General features: G+C 36.3%; 1 protein-coding gene across 1 annotated transcript in view; it reads left to right on the top strand.

Moving 5' to 3' along the window:
- Positions 1 to 778: 778 nt before the first annotated feature.
- Positions 779 to 26,523, top strand: part of hpse2 (heparanase 2) — an 87,198-nt gene continuing 61,453 nt past the window's right edge. Inside the window, exons 1-3 of the mRNA XM_016456497.1 lie at positions 779 to 1,124; positions 3,886 to 4,040; positions 4,444 to 4,605. Of these exons, the coding sequence (XP_016311983.1) occupies positions 874 to 1,124; positions 3,886 to 4,040; positions 4,444 to 4,605 (568 nt within the window). The 5' untranslated portion in view covers positions 779 to 873. The remainder of the gene's footprint in view (positions 1,125 to 3,885; positions 4,041 to 4,443; positions 4,606 to 26,523) is intronic.

The following is a 26,523-nucleotide window of genomic DNA, read 5'->3' as shown; positions in this document are numbered from 1 at the left end:
ACTATTTGTAGTCATTTATGCACAAAAAAAGTAAATTGTTCGAGGATAACGACAACCGGACTGAGTTTTAAAATAATGTGAACAGTTGATTAGTCCACGAGAAATCATATGGACCGTCACTCTTCTTTTTAGACAACTAAAGCAAAATTACGTACTGTTTTAGTAATTCAGTCTTGATATAACTAAAAAAAATGAAATATAGAAATAGCAGGAAACAGGCCTTTAAAAATAAACTTTCCAATTATAACCAGAAATGACTTTACAGCTTAACTCCACTGCATGGAAAATCTTTTTAAAATGCAGAAAAAAAAAATGTATGCTGATGTTAAAAAACAAACACCAGATATTGTGAAGAACCTATAAATGTAACATAAAAATAACTTTTTAACTCCAAAGAACCATATACAGCCATAAATGGTTTTAGATTAAAAAAAATACAAAAAGGATCCTTTGCTGAACCAAAGAACGTCTGAAGAACCATAACGTTTTTGTTTGCGTCTATTTATTTTATTTTCGTCTTATTATTATTATTATTTCATTTTTACTTTGTGTGCAGACAGAGCAATTATGCTTCAGATACCCCCCCAGCTGAAGAAGCTTCTTTTAAATAAGAGTCATCTTACCTTTAAGAGCCTGTTGCGTTACTACAGAGGGCGGTGCAGAGGCAGCAGTGTGATGGAGGCTGGCCCTGGGGCGTGAGTTTACTCCAGCTAACTCCAAAACAGCTGAAGATAGGGGGGCTGAAAGAGACACCAGTGATCCTCGCTCAAGGAGGGGCATAAAAACACTTCAGGTGCTTTTTGATCGGGTTTTATAAGGAGATCTCTGCTAGATCTCCCTCACTGCGCTCCGCCCGGTGCTTGAGGACAGAAGATGCCCAGGCAGTTCCTCTGCCCAGTGTTCGGCTCGTCACTGTGGTTGGCACTGATACTCCAGTCTCTCATTTCCTCCGCCGCTACCTACAGGAGACCAGTGTCCGGAGGGAAGAGACAGAGCTTTCTGGAGAGAACGTTGATTTTACTGGACGTGAATACTCGAAGCCCGGTGAAAGTTTTGAATGACAACTTCCTCTCGTTGCAGTTGGATCCATCTATCGTAAAGGATGGCTGGCTGGACTTCTTAAGGTATTACAGTTTTGCAATTACATCCTAATCACGACGATGCTTTGGTGATGCTGATGTGTTGGTGTGGAATTAGAAAGATGGTAGGTGTGTTTTAGTTCATGGTAGCTGGTTTAAAGCTGGTAAACCATATTGGACAAGCAACATACCATCTTAAAAGTGGTCTAGCTGAACCAGATAGTGACCAGCCAGAAACCATCTTTCATGTTCCAAGCACAGCTACCCGGCTTAAACTGGATTTTCCAACAGGAACGCCACTAGACATTATCAATGAATCTTTCCAATAACATATAACTGCCCAATCACTCAATGCTGCTGTTTTACTAGCTTTAATCTATCGACCAACATCTTTTTTTTACACGATACCACATTTCTCTAAAGATAGTCTACTACAAACCCTATTTACTCGTTTATTTTCACAGATAAACTTCATGTTAGGTTATCTTTGGAGATATGATAGTCTATGCGGCTTATAATGTTATCATGTAAAATACCAGTGTAGCCGCCTATTACTTGTATATCTATTTTCGCACTTTTGGACATTAATTTTACGCGTGAAGTACAATTCCACATGTTTACGCGCAATGCTTAATAAAACATCTGTTGAATCCCAGTGAAACTGTGTTGTGGGATGAGCTTCGCCCGTGAGCCTATCTCTCCACACCACATACTAATAAGAATGTATATATTAGAGCGCGAACCCTGAATATACGCGCAGATTTGAATGGTTGTGTTAATTTGCACACCAGGGCTTGACCTGGAAGTGAATATGAGTGTCCCAGCCCCCAGAGGAGAAAAGACACAAAACCATACGGAGAAGCGAAATGTAAGTGTCTTTCACAGCCCCGGACAGGTTTCAGTATCGAAGTAGTGTTTACTACCGATATATTACCAAATAATTATTATTATAGTCTGGTTGAGGTGTTGGAAAAAATGGAATTTAAGAACTGGCCCACATAAATCTGAACCCCAGTCTGCTGTCGTGGCATTATTGATAGTTTTCTGTTGTGTACAGTAGCCTACAGGTTATTGCAGATTTATGTAGTGAAGCAGTCAAAGGGGTTTGTTTGGCTTTTACATTTTGCGTACTTCATTTCTTTTAATACATGGAAAGAAACCAGGACTGAATAAAAGCGGAATTAGACATGACTACTTGAACATTTATATCCACGACATTCAGATTCATGTTATTTTTACCATCTTATATGGTTTGAGCATATAGCCGTTCCACAGATTTGAGGTAGCCTAATAGTGATATAATGTTTGGCTAAGGATATGCACATGCTTGCGTTCAAAATAACGATCTCATAATGTTAATGCTAATGGTAACAATAATAACAGAATGCTGACATATTTATATGCAAATATATCGCAGTTATTATCGCTATTATTCTGCCGTAAACTGCAATAATATTTTGTTCTTTTAAATTGTTATATTCTAGCTGTTGTAATTTTCCCAAAATAACATGCTTAGTCATGCTTCATGCTTGGTCTGATTAAATGTAATTATTCACATTATTGGACGTGACACCAGATGAGCGAAATGTGAGTTTGTGTGCCGCTGTTTGTTACTTTTCTCTTTCCGAAATGCTTTTTTTTTTTTTTTCTCGAAAAAATCCGTTTCGGCCCACCGTCCGAACACAGGCTTCACCGATTAAACTTTTTGGTAGTTTAAATCGTTTTGCTTTTCACAAAACAATTCACATAGTATATTTATTTTATTTTATTTCACTCTTATTTAATTGTATTCCTCTTTTTGTGTTGCCTGTTGATTTTTAAGTTCTTTACGCTCAAAGGCAAGAGAATATTTGCGCAATTTAAAGGCCTAGTTTTATGTGCACCTTTTACAGCTTCTCTTTTTACGACTGGTACCGTATTATGTCTCATTATTTAGCAAAGCACTAAAAAAAGAAGCTGGTATGTATTTATTTAGAAAGAAACGAGCGTGTAGCACCACAGATTGCAGCCCTGTGTGAAATAATCTGCTGTTGATTTCAGCACTGCGGCCTAAAACACAATCATACATTACACTAAATCTGATGAACGTCAGTCTGAGGTTCCGTAAGAAAGTTATGCACCAGTCTAATGGCGAAAACCAGGTCGCTGCTGCCAAATAAAAAACTATTAAATAAACAAAATAGAAGTTTTTAATTATTGATGAGCTTTGAGATATTATTGCCTTGTTCTGCTCTGAAAATGATCCCGTTTTCTCGTGTCGGTATTGCAGACTTTACATCGTCAAATAAAATAAGACAGTGTCGCATACAATGTAGGCTATATATGCTCTATCATATATTATATATGCATGCTGTGTGTTTTATGTTGTATACTGTGTGTATATACAACCGAATATAATTTGAAAGTATATAGATCCCATATAAACAAACCTTAAAGAAAAAAGTCAGCTTTTTATTCAGTTTACTGTCCATCTTCACTCTTATAGTGTAAAATCATAAAGAAAAGCTCTCTTTATGATTTTATGCACTGTACAATGTCTAATCAGGTCATCTAAATAGCTTCACATGGTCACATTTAAACTGACATGTTTTATTAAGTAAAAGAAATATGACTGAATTCACTTGACTGCATTTTTAATATGACTCAATCAAAATAACTACTTTAGATTGAACAAATTAAATTAGGTACAGACAGCTCCTTAAGGTAACCACTGCTAATTTTTGCTTTGTACAGTGCAGTATTGTTGTAGCCCTTGGGGTTTGTCTGAGCTTTTGGATCTGTGATCTACATCTTTCTGTATCCACAGCTCCAAGCGGTTAGTCACTCTGGCACGGGGACTCTCTCCAGCTTATTTGAGGTTTGGGGGCAAACGGACCGACTTTCTCCAGTTTCATAACCTGAAGAATCTTGCAAAGTTTAGAGGGCCTGGACCAGACTATTACCTCAAAAACTATGAAGATGGTGAGGTCTGATTTGGTCATTTTCAATTAGGCAGGTATTTTGCGTATTGATTGAGAAGTTTTTTGTACTTCATGAATTGAGTTCAGAAAACTTGATTGAAATACTGCTTGGAATCAAGATATTAAAGTGGTGTCGTTCCATACTATGTGGAAAAATATGCATGCATTAATCTAAAATATATTTGAATAAATATTGATGCATTTCATTTATGTAGTGCATGCCTGCTGAAAAGAAATGGCTTTTTAATTACCCAGACTTTTTATCAATAAACATGGAAGAGAAAGAAATACATTTTGAGTATCTAGTAAACATGTCCACAATGCAAACCACATGCATTGTGCTTTTAGTGGTTAGTTTGTCCTCTCGTTTGTACTCCAAAAGCATTCTTGCTGTTTCCATGCAGACATAGTGCGCAGTGACTTCGCTCTGGACAAACAAAAGGGTTGCAAGCTGGCCAGCCACCCAGACATGATGCTGGAACTGCAGCGTGAGAAAGCGGCTCAGATGCAACAGGTCTTGTTGAAAGAACAGCTCTCCAACATCTACAGCGACGTCACGTTAACAGGTAGGAGATTACAGCAACATGCAGATACTGAGCTAATACACTGTGTATATCATGGTTAGGCTTTGTTTTTTTTGCTTCAGAATTTCACAAAATAGGCTATAACACATATACACTCTCAGACAAAAAGGTACAATGCTGTCGCGGTACCCTTAGGTACAAAAGCTAAAAGGTACATCTTTTTGTACCTTGTTTATCCCTAAATGGTTCATATCAAGATATATATCAGTAACGTTTGAAAGTGTATCGTTTTGTACCTTTTTTCTGAGAGTGTAGGTTTTTCACAAATGTAACCCTGGTCCACAAAACCTGTCATAAGGGTAAATTTTTTGAAATTGAGATTTATACATCAACTGAAAGCTGAATGAATAAGCTTTCCATTGATGTATGGCAGGGATCCTCAAATCTGGCCCACGAGATCCACTTTCCTGCAGAGTTTAGCTCTAACCCTAATCAAACACACTTGAGCATGCTAATCAATGTCTTCAAGATCATTAGAAAATCACAGGTAGGTGAGTTTGATCAGGGTTGGAGCTACTCTGCAGTGCATTGGCCCTCCAGGGCAAGATTTGAGGAACCCTGATGTATGGTTTGTTAGGATAGGACAATATTTGGCCGAGATACAACTATCTGAAAATCTGGAATCTGAGGGTGCAAAAAAAATCTAAATATTGAGAAAATCATCTTTAAAGTTGTCCAAATTAAGTTCTTAGCAATGCATATTACTAATCAAAAATGAAGGGTTGATATATTTACGGTAGGAAATTTACAAAATATCTTTACTTAATATCCTAATGATTTTTGGCATAAAAGAAAAATCAATCATTTTGACCCAATACAATGTATTATTGGCTATTGCTACAAATATACCTGTTCTACTTATGACTGGTTTTGTGGTCCAGGGTCACAAATGTATTGAACGGTGCATATTATTAGTGACGATGTTGAAGAAAGGATTTTTAAAGTCAGTAGGAAGCTTTAGTCCTGTAGTTGTGTTGTCTTGGATGCTTTCTGTGTTTATGGTTCGGTTTTATGCTGTTTAAGTTTGTCTGAACTATGTTGAGTTGTTTTGTCTCATTGATGTCCAGGATCATAGGTACTCCAGCAAATGCAGTGATGTAATTGTTGCTGCTTGTTCCAGAAACACATAGGTTTAAAATGATGAGAGACAGGACGGTGCAGCGAACAGTCAGCCAAGCATATGGTTTTATTGATCACTTTCAACAGCTGTGCTTTGCCTGTTTGTAAATCCAGTGTCCATTTTCAGATTTCATAGTCACACACACACAGACATTGTCCCAAATGTTCAGATCATTTTATGGGGGAATAAATGTTTGAAAGGCAGAAATCTCAGAGGATTTGTCAGAGACCTTTGTAGTACCGAAAATGTCAGATCAAGGATTGAATGAAGCTGAATGATGACATATACAAAAGGCCAGCTGACAATGATTTTAGAAATGACACTTTGTAAAAGCACTTGCTATAGTAAGAACAGGAAGGGTTTTGCATGCAATTGGAATCAGGTCAGTAGTATCTTTTCTGTGCATATTTAAATCACTAAAAAATGTGTTATGGTTGGATAATATGGCTGTGATATTTTGTTTGGATCATGCAGTGATTTTTGTTGCAGACACTGTTGGTGATTCAATTCTGATTCTACTCTATGAAGGGAATTATTTTGGGGGTTTTCTTTAACAGACCTGCTTTTTGTTTGCACAAATGCCTTTGTTTTATTATTATAATCATTGCAGTAATCTCAATGTAAACTCAAATCACTATCAGGCACAGTCAACCAGAGAGAGATTATTTGTTTAAAGCAGATTTAGTGTGGAAAGATTATACTAAGTTTTATGTCAGGCGCTGTGCGAGTTCCAGTGCGGGTCACACCGCACATTTTCTTATTAATATTGATATATAAGCTCAGATGAGAATTTCTGAACAGCACTTGGCATCAAACAGGCTGAATGTTGTTCGTTCATATCTAAACTGTTACCGTCTTCATGCCAGATTCAGCAAAAAGCACTCTGCTAGCTTTCACCCTTATTTTCCAAACATCTTCTTAAGCACATCTGCGTTTGACAAGGTGGCTGTAAGAGGAATTAGAACTAAACACACTTAGCAAAGGAATCTCTCTCTCCGTGGATCTCAGCATGTGTGCTGTAGCAAAAAGCTCGTCGTGTGAATGACTGATTGGTGAGAATGAAGACACCTGGGTGCACAGCACAAACGGGTCTGTTAGCAATCAGGACGCCCCCTGCGCAGTCACTGGCAGGTGGCAGGGGAATTGCATTGAGATAGCCCTGCCCCATCCATTTCCACTTGGCACAGGTCGGCTTTTCTGACCCTTTCTCATTAGAGCTATCAGTAATAGGCGCGAAAGCCCCCTGCCAGTTAAAACAAACCGTGGTGAGACAAACCCAAGGTCATACTAGTTTTCACCTCTACACTCGCTACAGTTTAATCCAGTTTAGTTAAAGCAAACCATCTGAGACAAGTCGAGGTCAGGGCGCTCAAGGCTCTCAAATTGCTACAGTTCCACGTCGCTTTTACGTTCCATGATGCTGCCTGTTGTTTAAGCTGCTTATTCACTGCATGCATTTTCAGAATTCAGTCATTGTTATTTTGTTATATATAAAAAAAAAATGCATTTCCTGGAAAAGAACAGTGTTAAATGTGCACATTTTTTAAATAACCTAAAAAAATTAATAATAATAAAAACATGAAGTAAGGTAAAGTAAGTTTATTTGTTTTTTACCGTAAAAACCTTAGAAAAAAAAATCCTAAGGCCTTTAAATGATCGACTTGATCAAAGCGTTGCTGACAAAAACTGTTGTACACAAACTACTGCATGCCTTCTGTCATCTGATTGAGTTTATACTTTTATTTAAAGCAAGTAAAAGGCATTTCGTATATTTGTAAAAATCCACCTTCGGTTTGTGGTACACATGTCTGTTTGCTGTGAAATCATTTTTTTATCGTTAGTAATATTTGAAGTTGAATACTTGATGGACTGAAGCAACTTTATTATCCATACATATTTTTCTTTAGAAAAATGTATGTTAAAATGTGAGTATCAAATATGATCATCAGGCTTTTGAGGAACGTTTATTTGTTACATCTCTCAGTCATCACTGTATTGAATTGCTTTTTATGCCTCCCCCTACAATGAAAATGAAAGAGCTTTTATTATAAAACTAAGAATTTAAATGTCATCTTACTAAGACATATTTTGAGTGAAATAGTGATAACAGATTTTTATCAGAATCAGCTTAATTTTCTAGGCTTATAAATATCAGCAGCTGCACCAAATTAAATATTTTTGTTCAGTTTGGGCCTCTGAATAAAACTAATGTGTTTTTTTTCCTCGAGAATGAGCTCCATGTTCTTTTATATCATAATATATGAGCCATAACAGCCTGATATGGTGCTTAACAAAAATACATACAATAAAAAATACAATAATACATAAACATATTTTTTAATATTTTGTCCAAAGGTTAAACTGTTTCATAGAAAAAAAAATCAGATTGTTTTTTAATATGTGAGGCCATTTTGAGATTATTTGAATAGCAAAATACTACTTGGCTGACTGTAGATAAAACATTTGCCATTTTTAGGTAAAAAAACTGTTATCTTCCACCTTTTTTAAACTTTCATTCTGGGTAAACAAAATACTCAAATTATAGCTGTTTTGCAGATATCATGACACTAAGCAAATTATTAAATTTCCATTGGCTTTGCATGAGAATCAGTATGCAACATTTGACACATTTGGCAATATGGTTAAATAGATACAGGAAATAAAATACCAATTGCATTTCATAATGCAAATTGTAAAAAGGAAATCTTCAAAATGACATTTTATTCATTTAGCAGCAATTAATACATTTATTCATTTTACAAATATTAGGTGGTTACGTTAGGATGATGCTACCACTTTTGGTTACATTTTGAATGGTGAACATTACATAATTTACATAATGAGAGGTTTTAATGTTACCAAAAACATTAAGCAAACAATAAAATTGAATAGCACAACTAAGGCTGAAATGATCCTATGATACATACAATATAGTATGTACGTACAGGCTAAATTGTTTGGAGAAATTGGATACTTAGGGTTGGGTGTTTAAAACAAACCCAAACCAGAATGTTTGTAAAATATAAATCCCGTTGATATCAATTGAATTGACTAGTAATGGCCAGTGAAACATTCACCTTTAAAGACTGTTTATTTGGACATTGTAACCGTACATTTCATCAGTGTGTTAGTTTCCAGTGCTGATGGATTCGTGAATATCATAGCATTCATAACCCCACTACAGATGTATATCATTCAGTACAAGCAGACATATTAAGTATGATAAATATCCACAGTACACCTCTCTAAATGACCTCTCTAAATGACTTATGCTCACTTTGTTTGTATCCCGTTCCTGGAAACGTCTCTCTTCCACATGCATTGAGTGAAGTGTCAACTGATATGTAGCTAAACGCGGTGAAGGTAAATTCCATCGTGTGCTCAGAGCTCGGCTGTAGAGGGCTTTATAGTTGTCATCGTGTGATTCTTAGCGTATCTGAGGTCACAGTGCACTTTAGATCCGTGAACCGGTTTGCCAGACTCTCAGGAGAGCAGCATTCATCATAAATACCTGTCCCTTTAAATCACATGAATTTTCTTGCTTTCGCTCTCTGCTCAAAACATTTCTCCTATATCCACTTAAAGACGCGAGGGAGACTGTCTGCGCAATGCTAGCATGTTAAAATGCAGCATAGCTATATTCGAAGCTATTTCCTGCCTGTTTGCTCTAAGACAAATGACAGGAAGTTGTCCAGTGAGGGCAGTTTGGGTATTAGCTAGCGGATGGCTAGCCTTTAGCCTCTCATTTTCGTTGACAGCAGTAACTGCTCGAGCCCTCAAATAGTCATTAGAAGTAAGGAAATGTCGTGAAAATGGGCTAGAGGTGGGGAAACCTCCTGTAATCGTTCTGCATACAAGAATAAGCGCTTAGAATTGAACGAAAATGAGGAGTGGCTTTGACCAGATGCAGTCTGAAGTGAGATGGTGCCATTTCACAATACTGCGTCATTTGTTTTCGCTCCACAAGTGTGGGTAACATGCCCATGTTGCTCAGAACTGTTTTTTGGCTCGTGGAGCCCAAGTTTTTGTCCAGTTAGAAACGATTGCTCCAGAGTTGGGCGGTTATTTCATTGAAACGATTGCTGGAGTATTTTGATGAATACTGCATGGCAGAATTTATTTTGCCAGTCATCGAATAAGTCTTCCTGTCCTCTTCTCTCTTCTTGTGCTCAAAGTGACACAAAGAGTTTTTCCTCCTCCCCCAGCAGCAGTGAAAACACACATGTGTGCACTCAACACAAACACAGTGAGTGCACGTAGAATAGTGTGCTAATGATAGATCTGAGGCTCTGACAGATGTTTCTGCCTGTGAAGGAAAACATGATTTTTTTTCTATATCTGAGACATTAAGCAGATACTCACACACATGCTCAATATTCTCCAGAAGAGCTAAGAGCTGAATGTATCTGTAGGCCATACAAAGAGCAACCGTGAAGCATGCTTGACTCACAATTCGTTTTCCTTTAGCGTGTTGCAAAGCTAATGAACCATGTTCTACATGAAATATACATTTTTAAACTCATTTTATTCCATTTTATTTCATTTTAATACTTTTTTTAGCTGAAACTTAAAGGAATAGTTCACCTAAAAATCTAAATTTGTTGAAATTTACTCATCCTCGGGTCATTCAAGATGGATCCTCTACAGTGAATGGGTGCCATCAGCATGAGATAACTCGTTTGGGACTGTTGAGGTCTGTTGTTTGGGACTGTTGTAAACCGTTTTTGATCCCTGCATATTTCTCTCCTGATTCAGACGAGGCAACTTTTTCATTGGAGAAAGCATTATTACAGATAAAGGACTTGAATATTTGCCAGAAGCTACAATTTGAAGTTAAAAACGTCTTGATGGAACACGCAGCTTTTCACTTTACATTAATTGATGGACTGGATTGTCTTTGGATTATTGTGAATTTTTTATCAGCTGTTTGGACGCTCATTCTGACGGCACCCATTTGCTACAGAGGATCCATTGGTGAGCAAGTGATGTAATGCTAAATTTCTCCAAATCTGTTGTCATGAAGAAACAAATTCATCTAGGATGGCAATTTTTCAAATCATTTTTGGGTTAACTATTCTTTTAATGAAATTAAAAAAAACATTAAATTCAGTTTATTTAAATTAACTCGTATTTCTTGCTGTTGCTAGCAATAAGCACACATTCATGTGCTAATGTAGTTAGCGAAAAGACTATCACTTCCCTGAAACGTCCACAGCCATTGCCTTTTAAATAAAGCAATATATTTTTTGCCATCTTGGATTTGTTTCACCAAGCTTATTACAATGCTTAATGCAATTGCTGATTACATTTTGGAGCAGCCTTTAAGCATTAAAGTTGCTATAAAATATCAGGTTGTGACTATAATGCAAATCCAACAAAATAAGGCAGAGCTTATGTTATTTTCCACCTATTATTATTGTTTAGCATTATTATTTTTTACAAGTGTAGAGAGAAAGATATGGAGAGAGAGATGTTGGCAAATATGACGTGAACCTTTACAATCTCAGTATGTGGCATGAGTGAACATAATTGTAAATAAATGAGACACTAATATGTATAACAGACTCGTCAGAATGTTTCCACATTGGCCATTACTCAAGGTCTTCTAAATGACCATAAAACAACAACTGAACACGAAAAATAAAATGTGCCACAACAGAAGGATATGAAGACAGAGTGGGCTCTAGACATCTCGTAAATGTAACAAGGAACTGTCAGACTGCATGACTCAGACTGCGCTATATATATATTGCTGTTCAATTTGCCAATTAAGTGATAAACTAGCCTTTAAATTAATTTGCAAGTAGAAACAGATAATAGCAGCATATTTACAATTTTCAAAATAATGAAAATAAACTGTGACGAAATGTTAAGAGAAAACAGATGTTTACAATGCTTGGAAGGAGCCGAAATTCCCTGCTGGGTACACAAACTCAATCTAATAATGATGTTAGCGTCAAAATTATCTGATGTGTTTAAAATGGAGTTTCAGATCTTAAATGCCTTGGAAATGAATTATACTTTTAGAGAATATCATAGGGTTCAGTGTGGGTCATTTAATTAATTGCAACCAAACAGTGTTTTGGAAATGAAAGAAATGAAAGTGATGCTAATAATTCTGTTATTGTTTGTCAATTAAGATCATCTTCATAATACTGTGGTGATGTATTGCTGAGACGATGGTGATATTTTATTTGACCGTAAGGCACATTTATGAAACTTTACAGCTGCCACGTTACATTTGGAAGCATAGCATAACCCTGGCAGAACCAACATGGCTGGAGAATATCGTTTTCTTCAAAGTCGTTTTTTCTGAAAAATAAGGTGGGCCAGGAGGTTTTGCTTCAGTTTTCTTGTGGAGATAATATTTCTACGGTTGTGGCCAAATTCTGAGCCAGGACTTTGTGGGAACTGGACGGGCCACATTTTACACTTTTGCATCTAGCAGTTCCCTTTAGTATCAAAATCTAGGAAATTAAAGATGACATGATACATTAATCTACGTCTCTTTAGCGGTTTACCAAGTCAAACATATTGGAGTTATTTGCCTGGCCTACCATGCAAAACAAAATACCAAATAATAATCCAAGATAATCCCAGCGAAGGAGTTTCCTTTCCGGTGATTGTTATTAAGCCGTGAGCTTTTAGTCTGTGAAGTTTCCTTTTCATTTGATTCATTCATTTGATAGTGGGTTTTAAATGAGTCATCAGTCATGCACTCATTGTGCATGAGAACTACCTACAGGTAGTTTAATACCACCCCTTCATAAACAAATATTAAACCTCTGTGATTCCCGAAGACATCTGTGTTCTTACCACATACGTTTCAAGTGCTGACATGACTAAAACCTTTATTAAAAATCAATAAAGAATGTAATTGCATGAAATGCTTTAACGAAATCACCGTAGCAATCGCAAAATCTCAATGAGCTTCATTCATGAAACGCGAGCAGAGCAAATTTCTGTGCAAATCGTTTGCAAAACCGTTGCAATGCAAATTGCTGCATTTAATTCAATTGGATTTATGAATGTTTTACATAGAGATTCGTTCTGCTTGTGTTTCATAACTGAGGCCCTAAGGATTTCCCTTTGCACACTAAAATGCACTTACTTTTGTTCTTTTTTTTTTTTTCTTTTTTTTTTTACCATTTCAAGTTCCAAATATTGTTTAAACTTTGCCAATTATACACATCCAAGACTTAGAATTTGGAAGTTGAGCTAAAATATAATCTAATTTTAAATAAATCTCTGTGTACTAAAAAAAAATAAGTGTGTTTAGTGTGTACTTTATCTTTCTATTTAAAAACCAATCTTCTGTTCGTCTTCAATTCCACATTCAAAACACACGTCCTTCATTACTTACAGACTTGTAGCATTTCCCTAATGAAGCTGTCAGTGGATATTCACGAGCTTTGCCCCAGAGCTCCATTATATTCACTGTTTTTGAAGGAATTAGCACTGTTGGACATTTTGTTAATAGCCGACATCACAAAGACTGAAGGAAGTGATTGTTGTGGCAGCTTGGCGTTATGTGAGGTGAAGTCTGGTTATATATTGCCTTGGTGATTTCACCTGGCAGCTTCAGTACTCTCAGCCTGGTTGGACGTTGATTTAACTAGTTTTAATGTTCCAAGTAACATCTGGCTTCACCACAAGTTCATCCTACATGTTGAACTTTCTCCAGGAGAACTGCATATGCATTGAAGTCAGGGTTGTGTGCCATTCTGAATGAAGTGAATTTTAAATTTAAGTTAAATTAATGAGACAGTAAACAGGATGAAGGATTGTAATATGAATCTAAGAAAGGTTTTCAGCATGAATTATGCTTTAAACATGTTATTATATGCACAGCGGGTGTATCCATATTTGCATGTTTGCACAGTGATGCAACATTTTATGTTTTTTATTTAGGCCTAGCATCTACTATGCTAGGCCTAAATAAAATATAGGATTTTATATATATATATATATATATATATAAAATCCTAATTTTAAAATGTTAAATGAAAAGTATTAAATACGACAGAACTCCTGATTTTGTGATATTGCTTACTTATAAATAAATCTGAAAACAGTGTGGTGAATATTTTGTGATACTGTATGGAAACATTTTTTGTTTTGGCACTCAGTATTGAACTTAGTTTAGAGATATATTTCTAATCAGACAAAATGTATTTTACATAACAAACAATATATAGAATACATAGTCAAAATTATTGATACTTTTTGGCACAATTAGTCAAAATTTTGGATTTATTAGCAGTGTAATTGTTTTGTTGCAAAACATACTGTAAATGCTGTTCATAAATGGAGTATTGAATCTCCTTTGTGTGATATTGTTGAATTTCTTCCTCTGTGGCATCAAGTTCCAACTCATGAATAGAAAGAGAGCCAGAACTTACAGAAGTTATAAAAAGCATAGACTGTTTAGCTCACAAAAATACATATTTCAATGAGATAAATTCCTAAAATTTCACATGCTGTCAATGAGTTTATTCATTTGTTGCATTCCTTTCATTTTGATATCGTGTTTCCGAATAGGATAGGATGGGGTGTGAATTGTATTCTGCTTGAAGATCTGAGCCAGTACAGATCATAGTGCAGGAAAGTAAGTATATGTCAGTCTGTTATTTTCATATTCTGGCTGATCACAGGCTGTTGGCTCTGTCCTTCTCGCCGTCATGCGTGGTTCTGTGATGTTTCAGACGCAGGAGAGATTTGTGGCTCATGAACGTCTCATCTGATTTGTGTTCTCACTCCAACGTGTATCAGGTTACTCTTTTCTCCTAGAGTATTTTTTAATAGTACAGCTGCTGAACTCTTCCTTGGACTGTTCACACTGAACAGAGACCCCAAGCTCAGTGGGTCTGCTGCAGAAATTTATTAAAACTGCCCAAAGATATGTGAATTATGTGAGGAGCTGGCTAGATCTGGATGTTACCACCTGTGAAGAGGGTATTATTCATTTTTATTTTCTTTGTCAGTAGTTGTTCTGCTCCTGCAATACCGGTCAGGGATCATTAATAATTTGGATGCTTCTCGCTGAGGTAATTTTTGATTATAACTTCGTGTGTAATTTTTTGTCCCAGGATCAATACCGAGGCCAGAACCACAACCATGATTGGCAAGCCAGGACATCACACATAAGCAAACTGTTGCTAAAATACAAGCCCTCTATCCATAATATAGCTTTCTCCAGTGAAAAAGTCTGAATCAGGAGAGAAATATGCACAGATCAAACACATTTTACAAGTCCAAAACACTTCTAAACAAATATGGCGGAGGATTTTGATGTCCTTTCCAATTCTGCTTACCATTAAGTAACAATGCTCGGAGTATGTCAGCTCCTACAAAACCAGTGATTAATTCTGCCTCTAAGTAAGTAAAGCTTTGTTTATATAACACCTTTTAAAAGTAGTGTTTACAAAGCGCTTTACAGAAGAAGTGCAATGCGACTTTTGGTAGTTGTGTCGGCCAATCAGATTGGAATGGTCTTTTTTCTTCTAGCTTTTGCCATATTTTTGTTTGCCGTATGGATTAGTGAGTGGACCGTAGGTGTGGCGTCTGAGACTGAGATCACACTTAAACACTAGTGGGCCAAGGCCAAATGAGGTCATTGCACAATTCCTAGATATTACCATTGATAAGAACGATAGGAAAGTGTCTGTCCAAAAAACATTTCCAAAGTTTTGCTCTTTGACACTGTTTATAGTTTCTCAGAGAGTGTGATGCCAAGCTTATGTTTGGAAATCTAGGATCTACTGTGCAGAACAGCCAAAAATGCTTTCATTTCTGTTTTTTTTCCATGAAAAGTCTCGTTGTTAGATGACAAATAATGTTGTATACATTTTATGCAACTTAGAAAAGTGGATTCTATTTTTAGTTGAAAGAGAAAGAACGAGAAATTAAATTCATTTGCAGTCTCCAAGTTCTTCCATTCCTGCCCAGCTATTTGTTTATTTGTAAATACAGAGAATTTGCCAGAAGCCTGAATATTGACATGTGGAATGCAGAACTATTGCTGCTCAGACTAACCATACAAACACAATTGTGCGTTTGTGTGTGTGTGTGTTAAAGAGAGTGTTTGTTAGAGTAGAGGGTGTTTCCAAAAGCACTAAAGGTTTGGAATAAATGCTGTTTCTGAACAGCATGTACAATATTTTTTATATTATATTATTATGACTAAAGCATAAATTCATATTACTGGGAAAAAAAATCCCAAACACTTGCATATGGCATTTCCCCCCATTAATAATGCAGTGAAGTTTAAGATGCTTTGGCAAGGGAATAGTTGAAAAAAAAAATTAAGAAACGCTTTTAATATGAAAAGCATTAATTTAAAGGGATAGTTGCCCAAAATGTACTCCATCTTCATGTAATTTCAAAGCTTTATGACTTAATTTCTCCCATGGAACACAAAAACAGCTATTAAGCTGAATGCCCTGGCAACTCTTTTCCATACAATGAAAGTGAATGGTGACAACAACTGTCACTGTATGGAAAAAAAACAGCTTGGAAATTCTTTTGAATATGTATTTTTGTGTTCCACAGACTAAAGAAAGTCATACAGGGTTGGAACAACACAAAGGTGAGGAACAGAGTTTTCATTTTTGTGTGAACAATCATTTAAATACCCCTTCTGCGGTCTGAAACTAGAACCTTTGGGTTAGCGGCCCAGATCTTTCACCACATTCGCAGATTTGTGATTGGTTGATCTGTTTCCTCTCAGGGTGCACTATTAGAAAGCTGAAATCTATCAAGCTTTGAACTGAATTCAGCTGAACTGGATGAAACAAAAATATGTGGCTAAATGTCAGCACTGCAACAACGGTGCTAAGACCTCCGCGCACCTCAGATTCAGTAAGTTTTGATGAAACCGCGTGTGAAGAAAGCTGTATTCTGCAAGGAATTTTATAAGTCCATAAACATGTAATGAAATTTGCTCCGGTCTAGGGAACATGGGTAGGAAAAGTAAAATTGAGTTTTCTGTGGCAGACTGGAGTGCTTTAAAACAGCCTCCAGTCAGGAGGGGCTAACCAAAGCCCCTCTGCTTTATTTTGTTCACTTTAAACTTGAGCGACAAGACCTGACGGCTCTAAGCAAAGGCAGATGGAGAGGGCCCGTTGACTGAGCACGGCATAAGGCCAACAGAGCACCTCTACTGTGCTGGTGCCCCATTGTGCTAATGTTATTAGCACAATTAGCATCCGCTTAGAGTGCTGAACATTTGAATAATGGCAATGTCAATGTCACCAACGTGATCCCATTGCTCTTTGGAGGTATTTATGCATAAAGTGTGATTCTAGATTCTTAAAAAATAATGCTGGGATAAACAGTGTTACGTGCAATATTAACATATGAACAGCTTTTACAATGGAAAACTATGTACAGTAGAGCTTCAGAGATGGACAAATGTTGATGAATTGAATGCACAGGATTTTATATTTAAAAAAATTAAATTTATGCATTTGGCAGATGCTTTTATTGAAAGTGACGTACATTGCATTCAAGGTACACATTTACATTTGAGCAGTTCTTGCTTTCCCTGGGAAATGAACTCACATGACTTTGTTGTTGCTAGTGCCATTTTCTACTGTTTGAGCTGCAAGAATATTTTATTGTATTAGTTACAGCATCATGTTTATTTAGTGCATATTATCGCATAGTGTAATCTGAGTGTTAAACTTGGTTCAACACACTACACAACACACACAACACAACACAAGCAATTCTTTACCGTTTTATGTTTTGGCAGAACGGTAGCTAATTTTTATTTGCACAGTCTCATTTGTGTGGTTTTGTACGATCTGTTTGCGTCCCACTGGCAATTAGGTTCAGGGGTGGATCTTAATGGTACTGTACTAATCACATCATACGAATTCATACAAAATCACCACCTTGTAAAACCTGCACAAATTCGCCAGTCTTTCAGATATTTGTAAAAATGTAGGAAGATGTAAATACGTAAAAGTATTTGCATTTTAGGTGCTGATGAAACTTAAAAATTGTACGTTTAAGTATCTGTCCGAATGTGTGCATGCACTGCGAATACACTGTAAAAAATAATGGTAACACTTTACTTAAAGCCTTTATGTATAATGCATTATAAATGGTTATTACAGGCTATAATGCTTTGTAATAATGTGCATTGTAATACATTCATATCTTGTCATAAACAATTATAACTGAATTAAAAATGCATAGTGTAACAATGAGATTGTGCAATGCATTATAAGGTGCGTTACAAGGCATAATTAATGCATTAAAGCTACTTTTCTAATGCATTACACATAAAGGCTTTAAGTAAAGTGTCACCAGTTGTAAACAAAACAAAAAGATTATGTTTTACATGTAGTGACTATTTCTACGTCAAAATTTTACATGCGTTTTTATTTACTTTCTGTTTCTTTGTAATTAAATGTGAAATTTACTAGCAATTTATGAGTGAAAATTACAACAATTTTCAGTGTATGTGTACCTCAAATTTGAATTAGATCCCCTTGATATTGCATAATAATGTTTTTGAATATAAAGAGCAAGACAAATAGAGTCATAGAGGTCTGTGAGAACAAGTTGTGAAATTGCTTTGCTTCTAGGTTGTTTTAGAAGCTTCAGCAGACGTGTTACACTTGTGCAGTGAGGTCAGGCGAGCTGATGTCTGTTTCAGGTGGCTGACATGTTTGACTAGGGTAAGCGTGATCTGTCTACTTGAGAATTTACAATGGGAACCCAAGACTAATGTTTTGATGGCTTGTATCTTTGGAAGGTATTTATTGAGGTAAAATGCTTGGAAAAATGCTCTGTTCTTTTCAGAGGGCATCTGGTGGAAACATGCGTCGCAGTACTGCAGTCTATTCCAGCACTGTCAGACACGGTTACTACAGAGACCTAACTGCTCTTTACGTCTGTACCTCTGATGCAGAGTTGAGGTCAGCGACTGAACTTATCTCATGAGATGAGTCATTACGGTAACTCATCATTTTAACGTGTCCTGCGTATATGGAGGAATAATTCCGGAAAACGAGTTCCATATTTGATAACCGGCGCAGGTGGTTTGTCTGTTGTGCTCGGTGGTGGATTTGGTGTTTTGACTCATACACTGTGTAAACTGTAATCAGTAGGGGTGTAAATATTTGCATGGACAATGGTTAATTATGATTCTTTAGAAAATTATGTGATGCATCAAGAAATTCGGTCATAAAATATCTTGACATTTTTAAGCCTTTTGAGCCTGCTGTCGGTACGATTTTTGTTTTTGAAAGAAGTCTCTTGTGCTCATAAAGGCTGGATTTATTTGATCAAAAGTACAGTAAATGTAGTTATATTGCGAAATATTATTACAATTTAAAATAACTGTTTTCTATTTAAATATATTGTAAAAAGTAATTTATTCTTGTGAGTCAGTGTCACATGATCCTTCAGAATTCATGATGATTTGCTCAAGAAACATTTCTTATCATTATCACCGTTATTATCGCAATATATTTGTGCAAACCATATTTTAGGATTCTTTGATAAATATACTTCAAAAGAAAAGCATTTATTTGAAAATATAATTTTTTGTAACAATGTAAAAGTCTTTACCGTCACTTCCAATCAGTTTCATTCATCCATGCTAAATACAAATTTTGATTTATTTGAAAAAAAAAAACTTAACAGTTATTATATATCTATATTGTATATATGTTGTATATCTCAATATTTATGGATTTGCTCTAAAATGGCTTAACAAGTTTGATTTTCAACCAAACAGCCCTTGAAGCCAATAGATTCTGAATGTTCAATGCAAGAAATAAAATACAGTAGAACAGTTTTTTACACTTAGTGAACACAAGGATAAATATTTAATGGACTTTATTTATGTGCATCAATATAAAAACAGCAAGTAATAAACCGTAATATTCAGCATATATTGCCACTTAAGGCACCATTTTCACTACTGCAGTTTAACTACTGCATTCAACTAGCCTTTTTGATTTCAAATGGCACATAACAAAACAAACTGTCACTTTGCATTTTTCCATCTAGACCAAAAACTGAATTTGACCTTAGGCTGACAGTGAAACGTCTGGCAGCATAAAACTAACCTTTGGCTCTCCATGTCTGTGAGGGGAAGCAAGCACATCTTCATATACTATCTTTCCCATCTTTTTTTGGTATTGAAATGATATGTTCTTCAACGGTGCAGTATTTAATCACTAAGAGCATTTGTTCTGAGACCAGAGAGCTGTTTTGAATTATTGCTTGCCATGTAGGGAATTTTGCATAGTACGTTGTATCCTTCACGCTTCATGTCTCGGGTCAGCGCCGTCTACTCATCTTCTTTCAGCCTCAGATGGTTTTATTTGGAGAGGACCAGCTAAGCTAACCGGACAGATGTTTTTTTTTTTCTTTCCTCAAATCTATACACTCCGCATTATTACAAGCGCTTACGTTCCCAGACGATGATTTACTGCCAAAAGGCGATTCATGAAACATCCTGTCACTTAGAGCTGAAAAACACAAACAAACATGTCACTGGGATTCCTTTTGTGTGAGAGTGGCTTGCGTGTAAATGAAACTGTTCTTGTAGCTCCGACAGAGCTGAAAGACGAAGGCAGGCGATCTGTATGTTTTCTGTGAAGGACGGGCCGCACTGATTCTGTTGTCTTGAGGAAGGAAATCCTTTGAAGAGGTGCTGTAAAACAGCTCAAGGGCTTTTCAGTGCCTCACCCTTCTTATCTGCGCTGTCTCTTTAAAGAGATCCTGGTGTAATTACGGCATTAGTAGGTAATTAGGATCATTTTGGCAGGTATGTGAAGGAGCTGCTCAGTCCTGAGATGAGAATGGCTTGTGAAAATGCTTTAGCACACGGTTGGACAAATAAAAATGTCCTTTTTCCTTTTGGCATAATGGTATTGGAGTTGCTACTGTAAAAACTACTGTAGGCCTATTTGATTATGACTCTTATTGGATAAGCTAAATTTGAAGCTATTACACATTTATGCTTTTGGCAGTCATTTTTATTTAAAACAACTTGCATTGCATTCAAAATAGACATTTTAGTTCATTTTTAGCTAATTTGGTTCCCAAGGAATCAAACCCATGGCTTTGGGGTTGTTTCTAGTGCTATGCTGTAATTGTTTCCTTTGTCAAGCATCAGATTATGATTATCAGATTATGCCATAATTTTATTATCCTGAAAGATTGCTGAAGACAACTGGTTTTGCATTATTTTTGCAGTTACTTGCAGTGATTATAGTTGTAGCCAGTGGCTCTTCAATGCTCACCTGGTAATTTCTGCAAAAGGGTCTGGCTGCAGCTTGGCGCTTGCACTCTCAGACGTGCATTCTCAGGCTTGCACTCTCAGACAATTGCACTTCCGCTAGCGACGTCACTTGCAGTAGGGCTGCACGATAAATCGCATGCGATATTTAACGAGCATCTTATCAGTAAAGCCGGTTCTTAAAAGACTGCAAGTGACGTCGCTAGCGGAAGTGCAAGTGTCTGAGAGTGCAAGCCTGAGAATGCACGTCTGAGAGTGCAAGCGTCAAGCTGCAGCCAGACCCTTCTCCATTTCTGTGCAGAAATTCAAGTGAAAATCTTTGACCGATCTTCCTATGTCCTCATACTTATCGTGTCTCCCTGACACCACAAACAAATGCAAACCTCTTTAAACCTTTCAAATGATGACATAATAATTATGCTGACTGATGATGAACTCTCTCTTTCTTTGAAGATCTGTTATTATGAAATATGCTACCTTTAAGCCTTTAAGTCATAATCGTGTATGTACTTGCTATACTGTGTTTTAGAGATATATATATATATATATATATATACTGTATATATATTGTGTGTGTGTGTGTGTGTGTGTGTGTGTGTGTGGTTTTGAACCGATTCACTTGAAATAGATTTTGCTTGATCTGATTCAGTAAAAAGAATTGAATGAATTGAACTCATTCTATCACCATTTTCACTACTGCAGTTTAACAACTGCATTTAACTAGCCTTTTTGATTTTAAATGGCACATAACAAAACAAACTGTCACTTTTAATTTTTCCATCTAGACTAGAAACTGGATTTGACCTTATGCTGACAGTGAAAAATCTGGCAACATAAACTAACCTTTGGCTCTCCATGTCTGTGAGGGGTGCCTTTTGGTGTCCTGTACATAAATAACTAATTTGCCATGATAACTTAACATAAAAATGACTATGAAAGGGTGTGTTATAATTAGGCTAAGTTTTTATATTCATAACAAAAGCATTACTTGGCTCTTTAGATACATTTTCTAGATTTTTTTTTGTTTTGTGTAAGAGGATGCGTGTTATTTTGCTATGTCCCATGCACTGCTCATTAAATTTAAATGATAGTAGAATATTGTCAAATCATAAAATTAAAAAGAAAAATTCTCCTATGAATATTTTGGTAAATAAGAGATTACTCAATTTGAGTGTATTGATCATTTGGTAATAAAAACTATATTTTAATTTAATAAAAAAGAAAAGTTTGTCCATGTCCCTTGAATGGTTGTCCACCCTGTAGTATTGGGGAATCCTCCCCTTTAAGAAAAGGCCATCCCCTTTAGTGACATCAGGACAACAGATTTTTTGGTCTCTTCAGTGGCGGGAATTTCAACAGCTGAGGTGAATAAGTTGGTGCTTTTTCAATTGACAAATTTTCTTTGCATGAGTTTGGTTACTTGCTTTGCCAAAGCTTAACATGTCCACCCTGTTGGCAAAAAATATGCCAGAAGTGATTCGAATACAGGATTTTCAAAATATGTAAGTTTAAATATACCAAATTCTCTTTAACAACCAGACTAAATATTTAGCTAGTCACAGTTTGTTGTAAGCTAATATGCTGATTGAAGCTCAAAATGTCCACCCTGTCGGCCACTTAGACTCGATAGAGTGGACATAAACATAACAGGGTGGACATAGCATTAATTTGTAGTTAATATTGCTAAAATCTAAAATGAATGGGGGGGGGTTATATCAATGTGATTGAGGGTGTAATTATATCATTTATTATTATTATATTACTATTTTTAATAACCCTGTTTAGGAAAGGGACATCATACCTTTCAGAAAATATAATTTGCATCTTAATTTTGCAATGAAAATAGAAATATAAAAATATGTTCATAATGTTTTACAATATTATTTTTACTGTGTTTTTGATCAAGTAAATGGAGTCTTTTTTTCAAAAAACGTTTTCAAATCTCACCAACCCTAAGGTATGCGGTATATATGACTTTCAAGTTCAGTTTCAAGTGCAAACTTTCCAGAAGGTCTTGAAGGCAGTAAAAGTGTTTGACATCCGAGGAAAAAAAAAACTTCACTATGAAAGATTCCAATTGGAAGACAAGATATTTACATTTTTAGGTTTCGGCTTATGATTCTTATCGCAGGTCTGATTTCATGTCACAATAATGCATTTCAACACTAATACTTGAAGGACATGTTTAGAAACTCTTGGTGCAGTCTCTTGGTCAACTTTGCCCCCACAAGTGGTTTTGGTTTGAATTTGGATCTTATATAAGACATTTTAAAGCGGTTGATGTAATTTGGCACACACGCTCGTCTTTGAATTCATCAAATGCAGCTCCAATCAGTCCTGCGCCCAGGACTGTTGACACTAGCAGGAAATCAAAGTCCAGCGCGGCAGTCCTGCACTGCCCGAACCATGCGCTTGTGCATGAGGCAGCCTCACGGGGAAGATTAATTAGTGTACACAAACGTGTGTGGATGTTTATACACCAGAGTGTGTTCTGAGATGTTAACATATCAGTCAGCTCTTGCTCTCCTTCACTGCCAACCACATGGCCAGACACATGTACACACACACGCACAGACATGTATATACTCACGCATGTATGTGTGCGTATGCACACAAAATAATGTGGCCTTCTGTGCGCAAGTTACATACTTTTCGATGCGCCATAAGAACCATAAAGACGTAAAGCTCATAGATAGCTATGTACGCAGTCCAAGCTAGCCATATTGAATTAAAAACAGGTGTCTTCATAGTTTCCATTCTTCCCTATTGAATTAAAAACAGGTGTCTTCATAGTTTGCATTCTTCTCAAACACAAAAGTGGTTTGACCTGAGCGGTTTTGAGTGTGTATCGAGCCCTATCAAACCAGGGTCTCGGTGTAATTCTGTATTTATAAACATGAGTGCATTTGGGTTTGTGTGACATGGACCGTGTGCTATAGACTACCACAGGCATAGCCCGACTATTGAAACCATATTTTCACCCCTTTTCCTAGCACTTATTTTGAAGGGAAGCCTGTCGTACATCACGGGAACGCTTTGATGGGGGTCTCTGAAATGCCTCAAACCGATCCCTCCTAAAACTGATGTGCGGTGGGATTGAGTCTTGCTCCTAAATGCTGGAATAACAGCAAGCTTGTGTGGTTGAAAAATTGAACGGAAAGCGAGTTCAGAAGCCATTCATTACGATTTAACTGGATATTACTTGTTGTTTAACGTTTTAGTAACTAAGCAGGTCGCCGTTGTAATGGTTTAAAAGCGTGCGCCTATAAAAATGAGCTCTAAGTAATGCACATAGTGATGTGGTGTTTTCTTTTGCTCGAAAGGAGCGTTGATGGAGGATTCGGGATAGTATCCGTCCTCTTCACAAACCGAGGATTTGTCCGGCATCCGTAGTCATTAGTCATAATTAGTCATGGTTATTTTTCCACTGCAATTGAACAATTAAACTTGAAATTGCTTTAAAGAGATCTGGGAATTAAAATAAGCTAAATAATAGCATTAACTTCCAATGACTGGAAAGCTCTCTCACAGTTTAGCAACACAGAGAGCTTAACATGCCACGTGAAACCAGTGATAACTCATTTTTTACAATGTATGAAGAAATGTAAGTGGTCTGTGGCTATATCGACTAAACTATGTCTAGGGAGCAATAGCACATGCTCAAATTAATGATGGTCTTTCCTTTCACTTGTGATGGAATCAGTGATTTACAGATCTTAGGTGAATGAATCGTTCACTTCCATGCACTGATTCATATTTCGTTAACCAAAATCGCTTTTTGCAATGACCATACGCAATTAAAATGAGGTAAGGATTTTGTTAAATGATTTAGGTTATTTTTGTTTTTCGATAGTTTATTTTGTTACATTTTTTTTTGTTATTTGTAGGAAAAAGGTGTACAGTATGATGCAAATACATTTTGGAATAGATTTTGTAGACCAATTTTTAATTAATTTGTTGAGTGTTTTAATGAGCTCATAGCACAATATAATGCACTTACTTGTCGCCACCAACTGGAGTAATGATGTAACATGTAAAATCGATCAACTAGTCTGAGCAAGTTTTGGAGTGAACTGATTCAAAAGATTTGGGTCATTTGGATGAATCCAAATTGCTGTGGAAAGTCTGATTCACTCAAGTTAATCGGTGTGTTTAGACAGTTCATGTAGCTAAATGAACAAATTAAAAGCGAATGGTTGATTCAACTCCCCGCACTTTGTTTTCGTTGTAAACCCTTGATTCGTTTTAATGCCTGCAAAGTACACTTTTAAAAACAAAGGATTGCATTGATTCCAGAAGAATCATTTTGGGCTCTCCAGAGAACCTTTTTCCTCTATAACGAACATTTTGTGCAATGGAAAGATTCCAATGATGTTAAAGGTTCTGCCATTTCCAATAAAGAACCATTATTTTTAAGATCGTACCACTCTGATAATATTAGATAATGCTCTTTTGTAATTATTTGAAGAATTATTGCTGTTGTTAACTGTGTCGCTGTCTATGCATTGTAATAAATAAGTTATTAATTTGTCATGTGTTTCAGATTTCAGATAGACATAACTAACTTTTATAGAAAATAAACTTGCTATATGACTATTGTAGTTCAATTAAAGCAGACGAGTCATTTTTGATTTAAAGCACACAGATTTTTTTTTAAGTTTTGCTATCATTTATCTGGTTATCTTTACTGTATAATCAAAATCCACTTAGCTAAATTTGTTTGCATCGCTCATTTGGCATATCTCACTTAAAAGCAGCTTCATCATTTGCTCTGAAGCGTTCAGTAGTGTACAAGTGTACATTTCCTTTGTTTAGGTGTAACATGAGCCCACATGACTTCTCCACTATCCTTTTGATATGAACGCTGAAGAATGCATCCCATGTAATTAATGTAATTGCGTCCCATGTAATGGGATTCTGTGAGAGGGGCTTGCGTGCAATTAGAATTGATTACATGGTGAGGAATGTGAACAGCATGTACATGTGGCGTATGATTATAAAAGCATCTGGCCTTTTTAAAATTCATTTTAAGAAATGGGCCACATATTGTTTTTTAAAACATATAGAGAGGTCCAAACATCTGATGCTGCATTGCAAAATCAAAATTTCATTTAAATGAGAGAAATATAGACATTTTTGCTCAGTCTTTTGGACTTTACTGTGTAGCAAACATGCAGTTTACTTCTCGTAGTTGTTTCCTCCTCTTGAAAACAACTTCTGTGGAAAGAGCCCTATAGTCATGGATTTAGAGATGTTTACCTGTTATGGAAGGGCTTTGATCTCTTTTTGGGATTTTGGGTGTACATGTCCTGATAGTTGCTGTAGGTAATCACGTCATAAATGGAAATAAGCTGGCTCAGAAATGAGCCGTAGCGCTCTGGTGCAGTCCAGCTTGTTATGGGAGTCTTATGTCTGTGATCAGATAGCTACCCTGACAATATCCAGACCCCTTTCTGTTTCCATTACATTGGGAGAGGGGGGATCCGGCACTTTAGTTCTACTCATTGGGTTCAGC

The sequence above is a fragment of the Sinocyclocheilus anshuiensis genome, unplaced genomic scaffold (assembly GCF_001515605.1).
Source record: "Sinocyclocheilus anshuiensis isolate Anshui unplaced genomic scaffold, SAMN03320099.WGS_v1.1 scaffold407, whole genome shotgun sequence".
Taxonomy (NCBI): domain Eukaryota; kingdom Metazoa; phylum Chordata; class Actinopteri; order Cypriniformes; family Cyprinidae; genus Sinocyclocheilus; species Sinocyclocheilus anshuiensis.
This window is presented reverse-complemented; position numbering and strand designations above follow the sequence as displayed.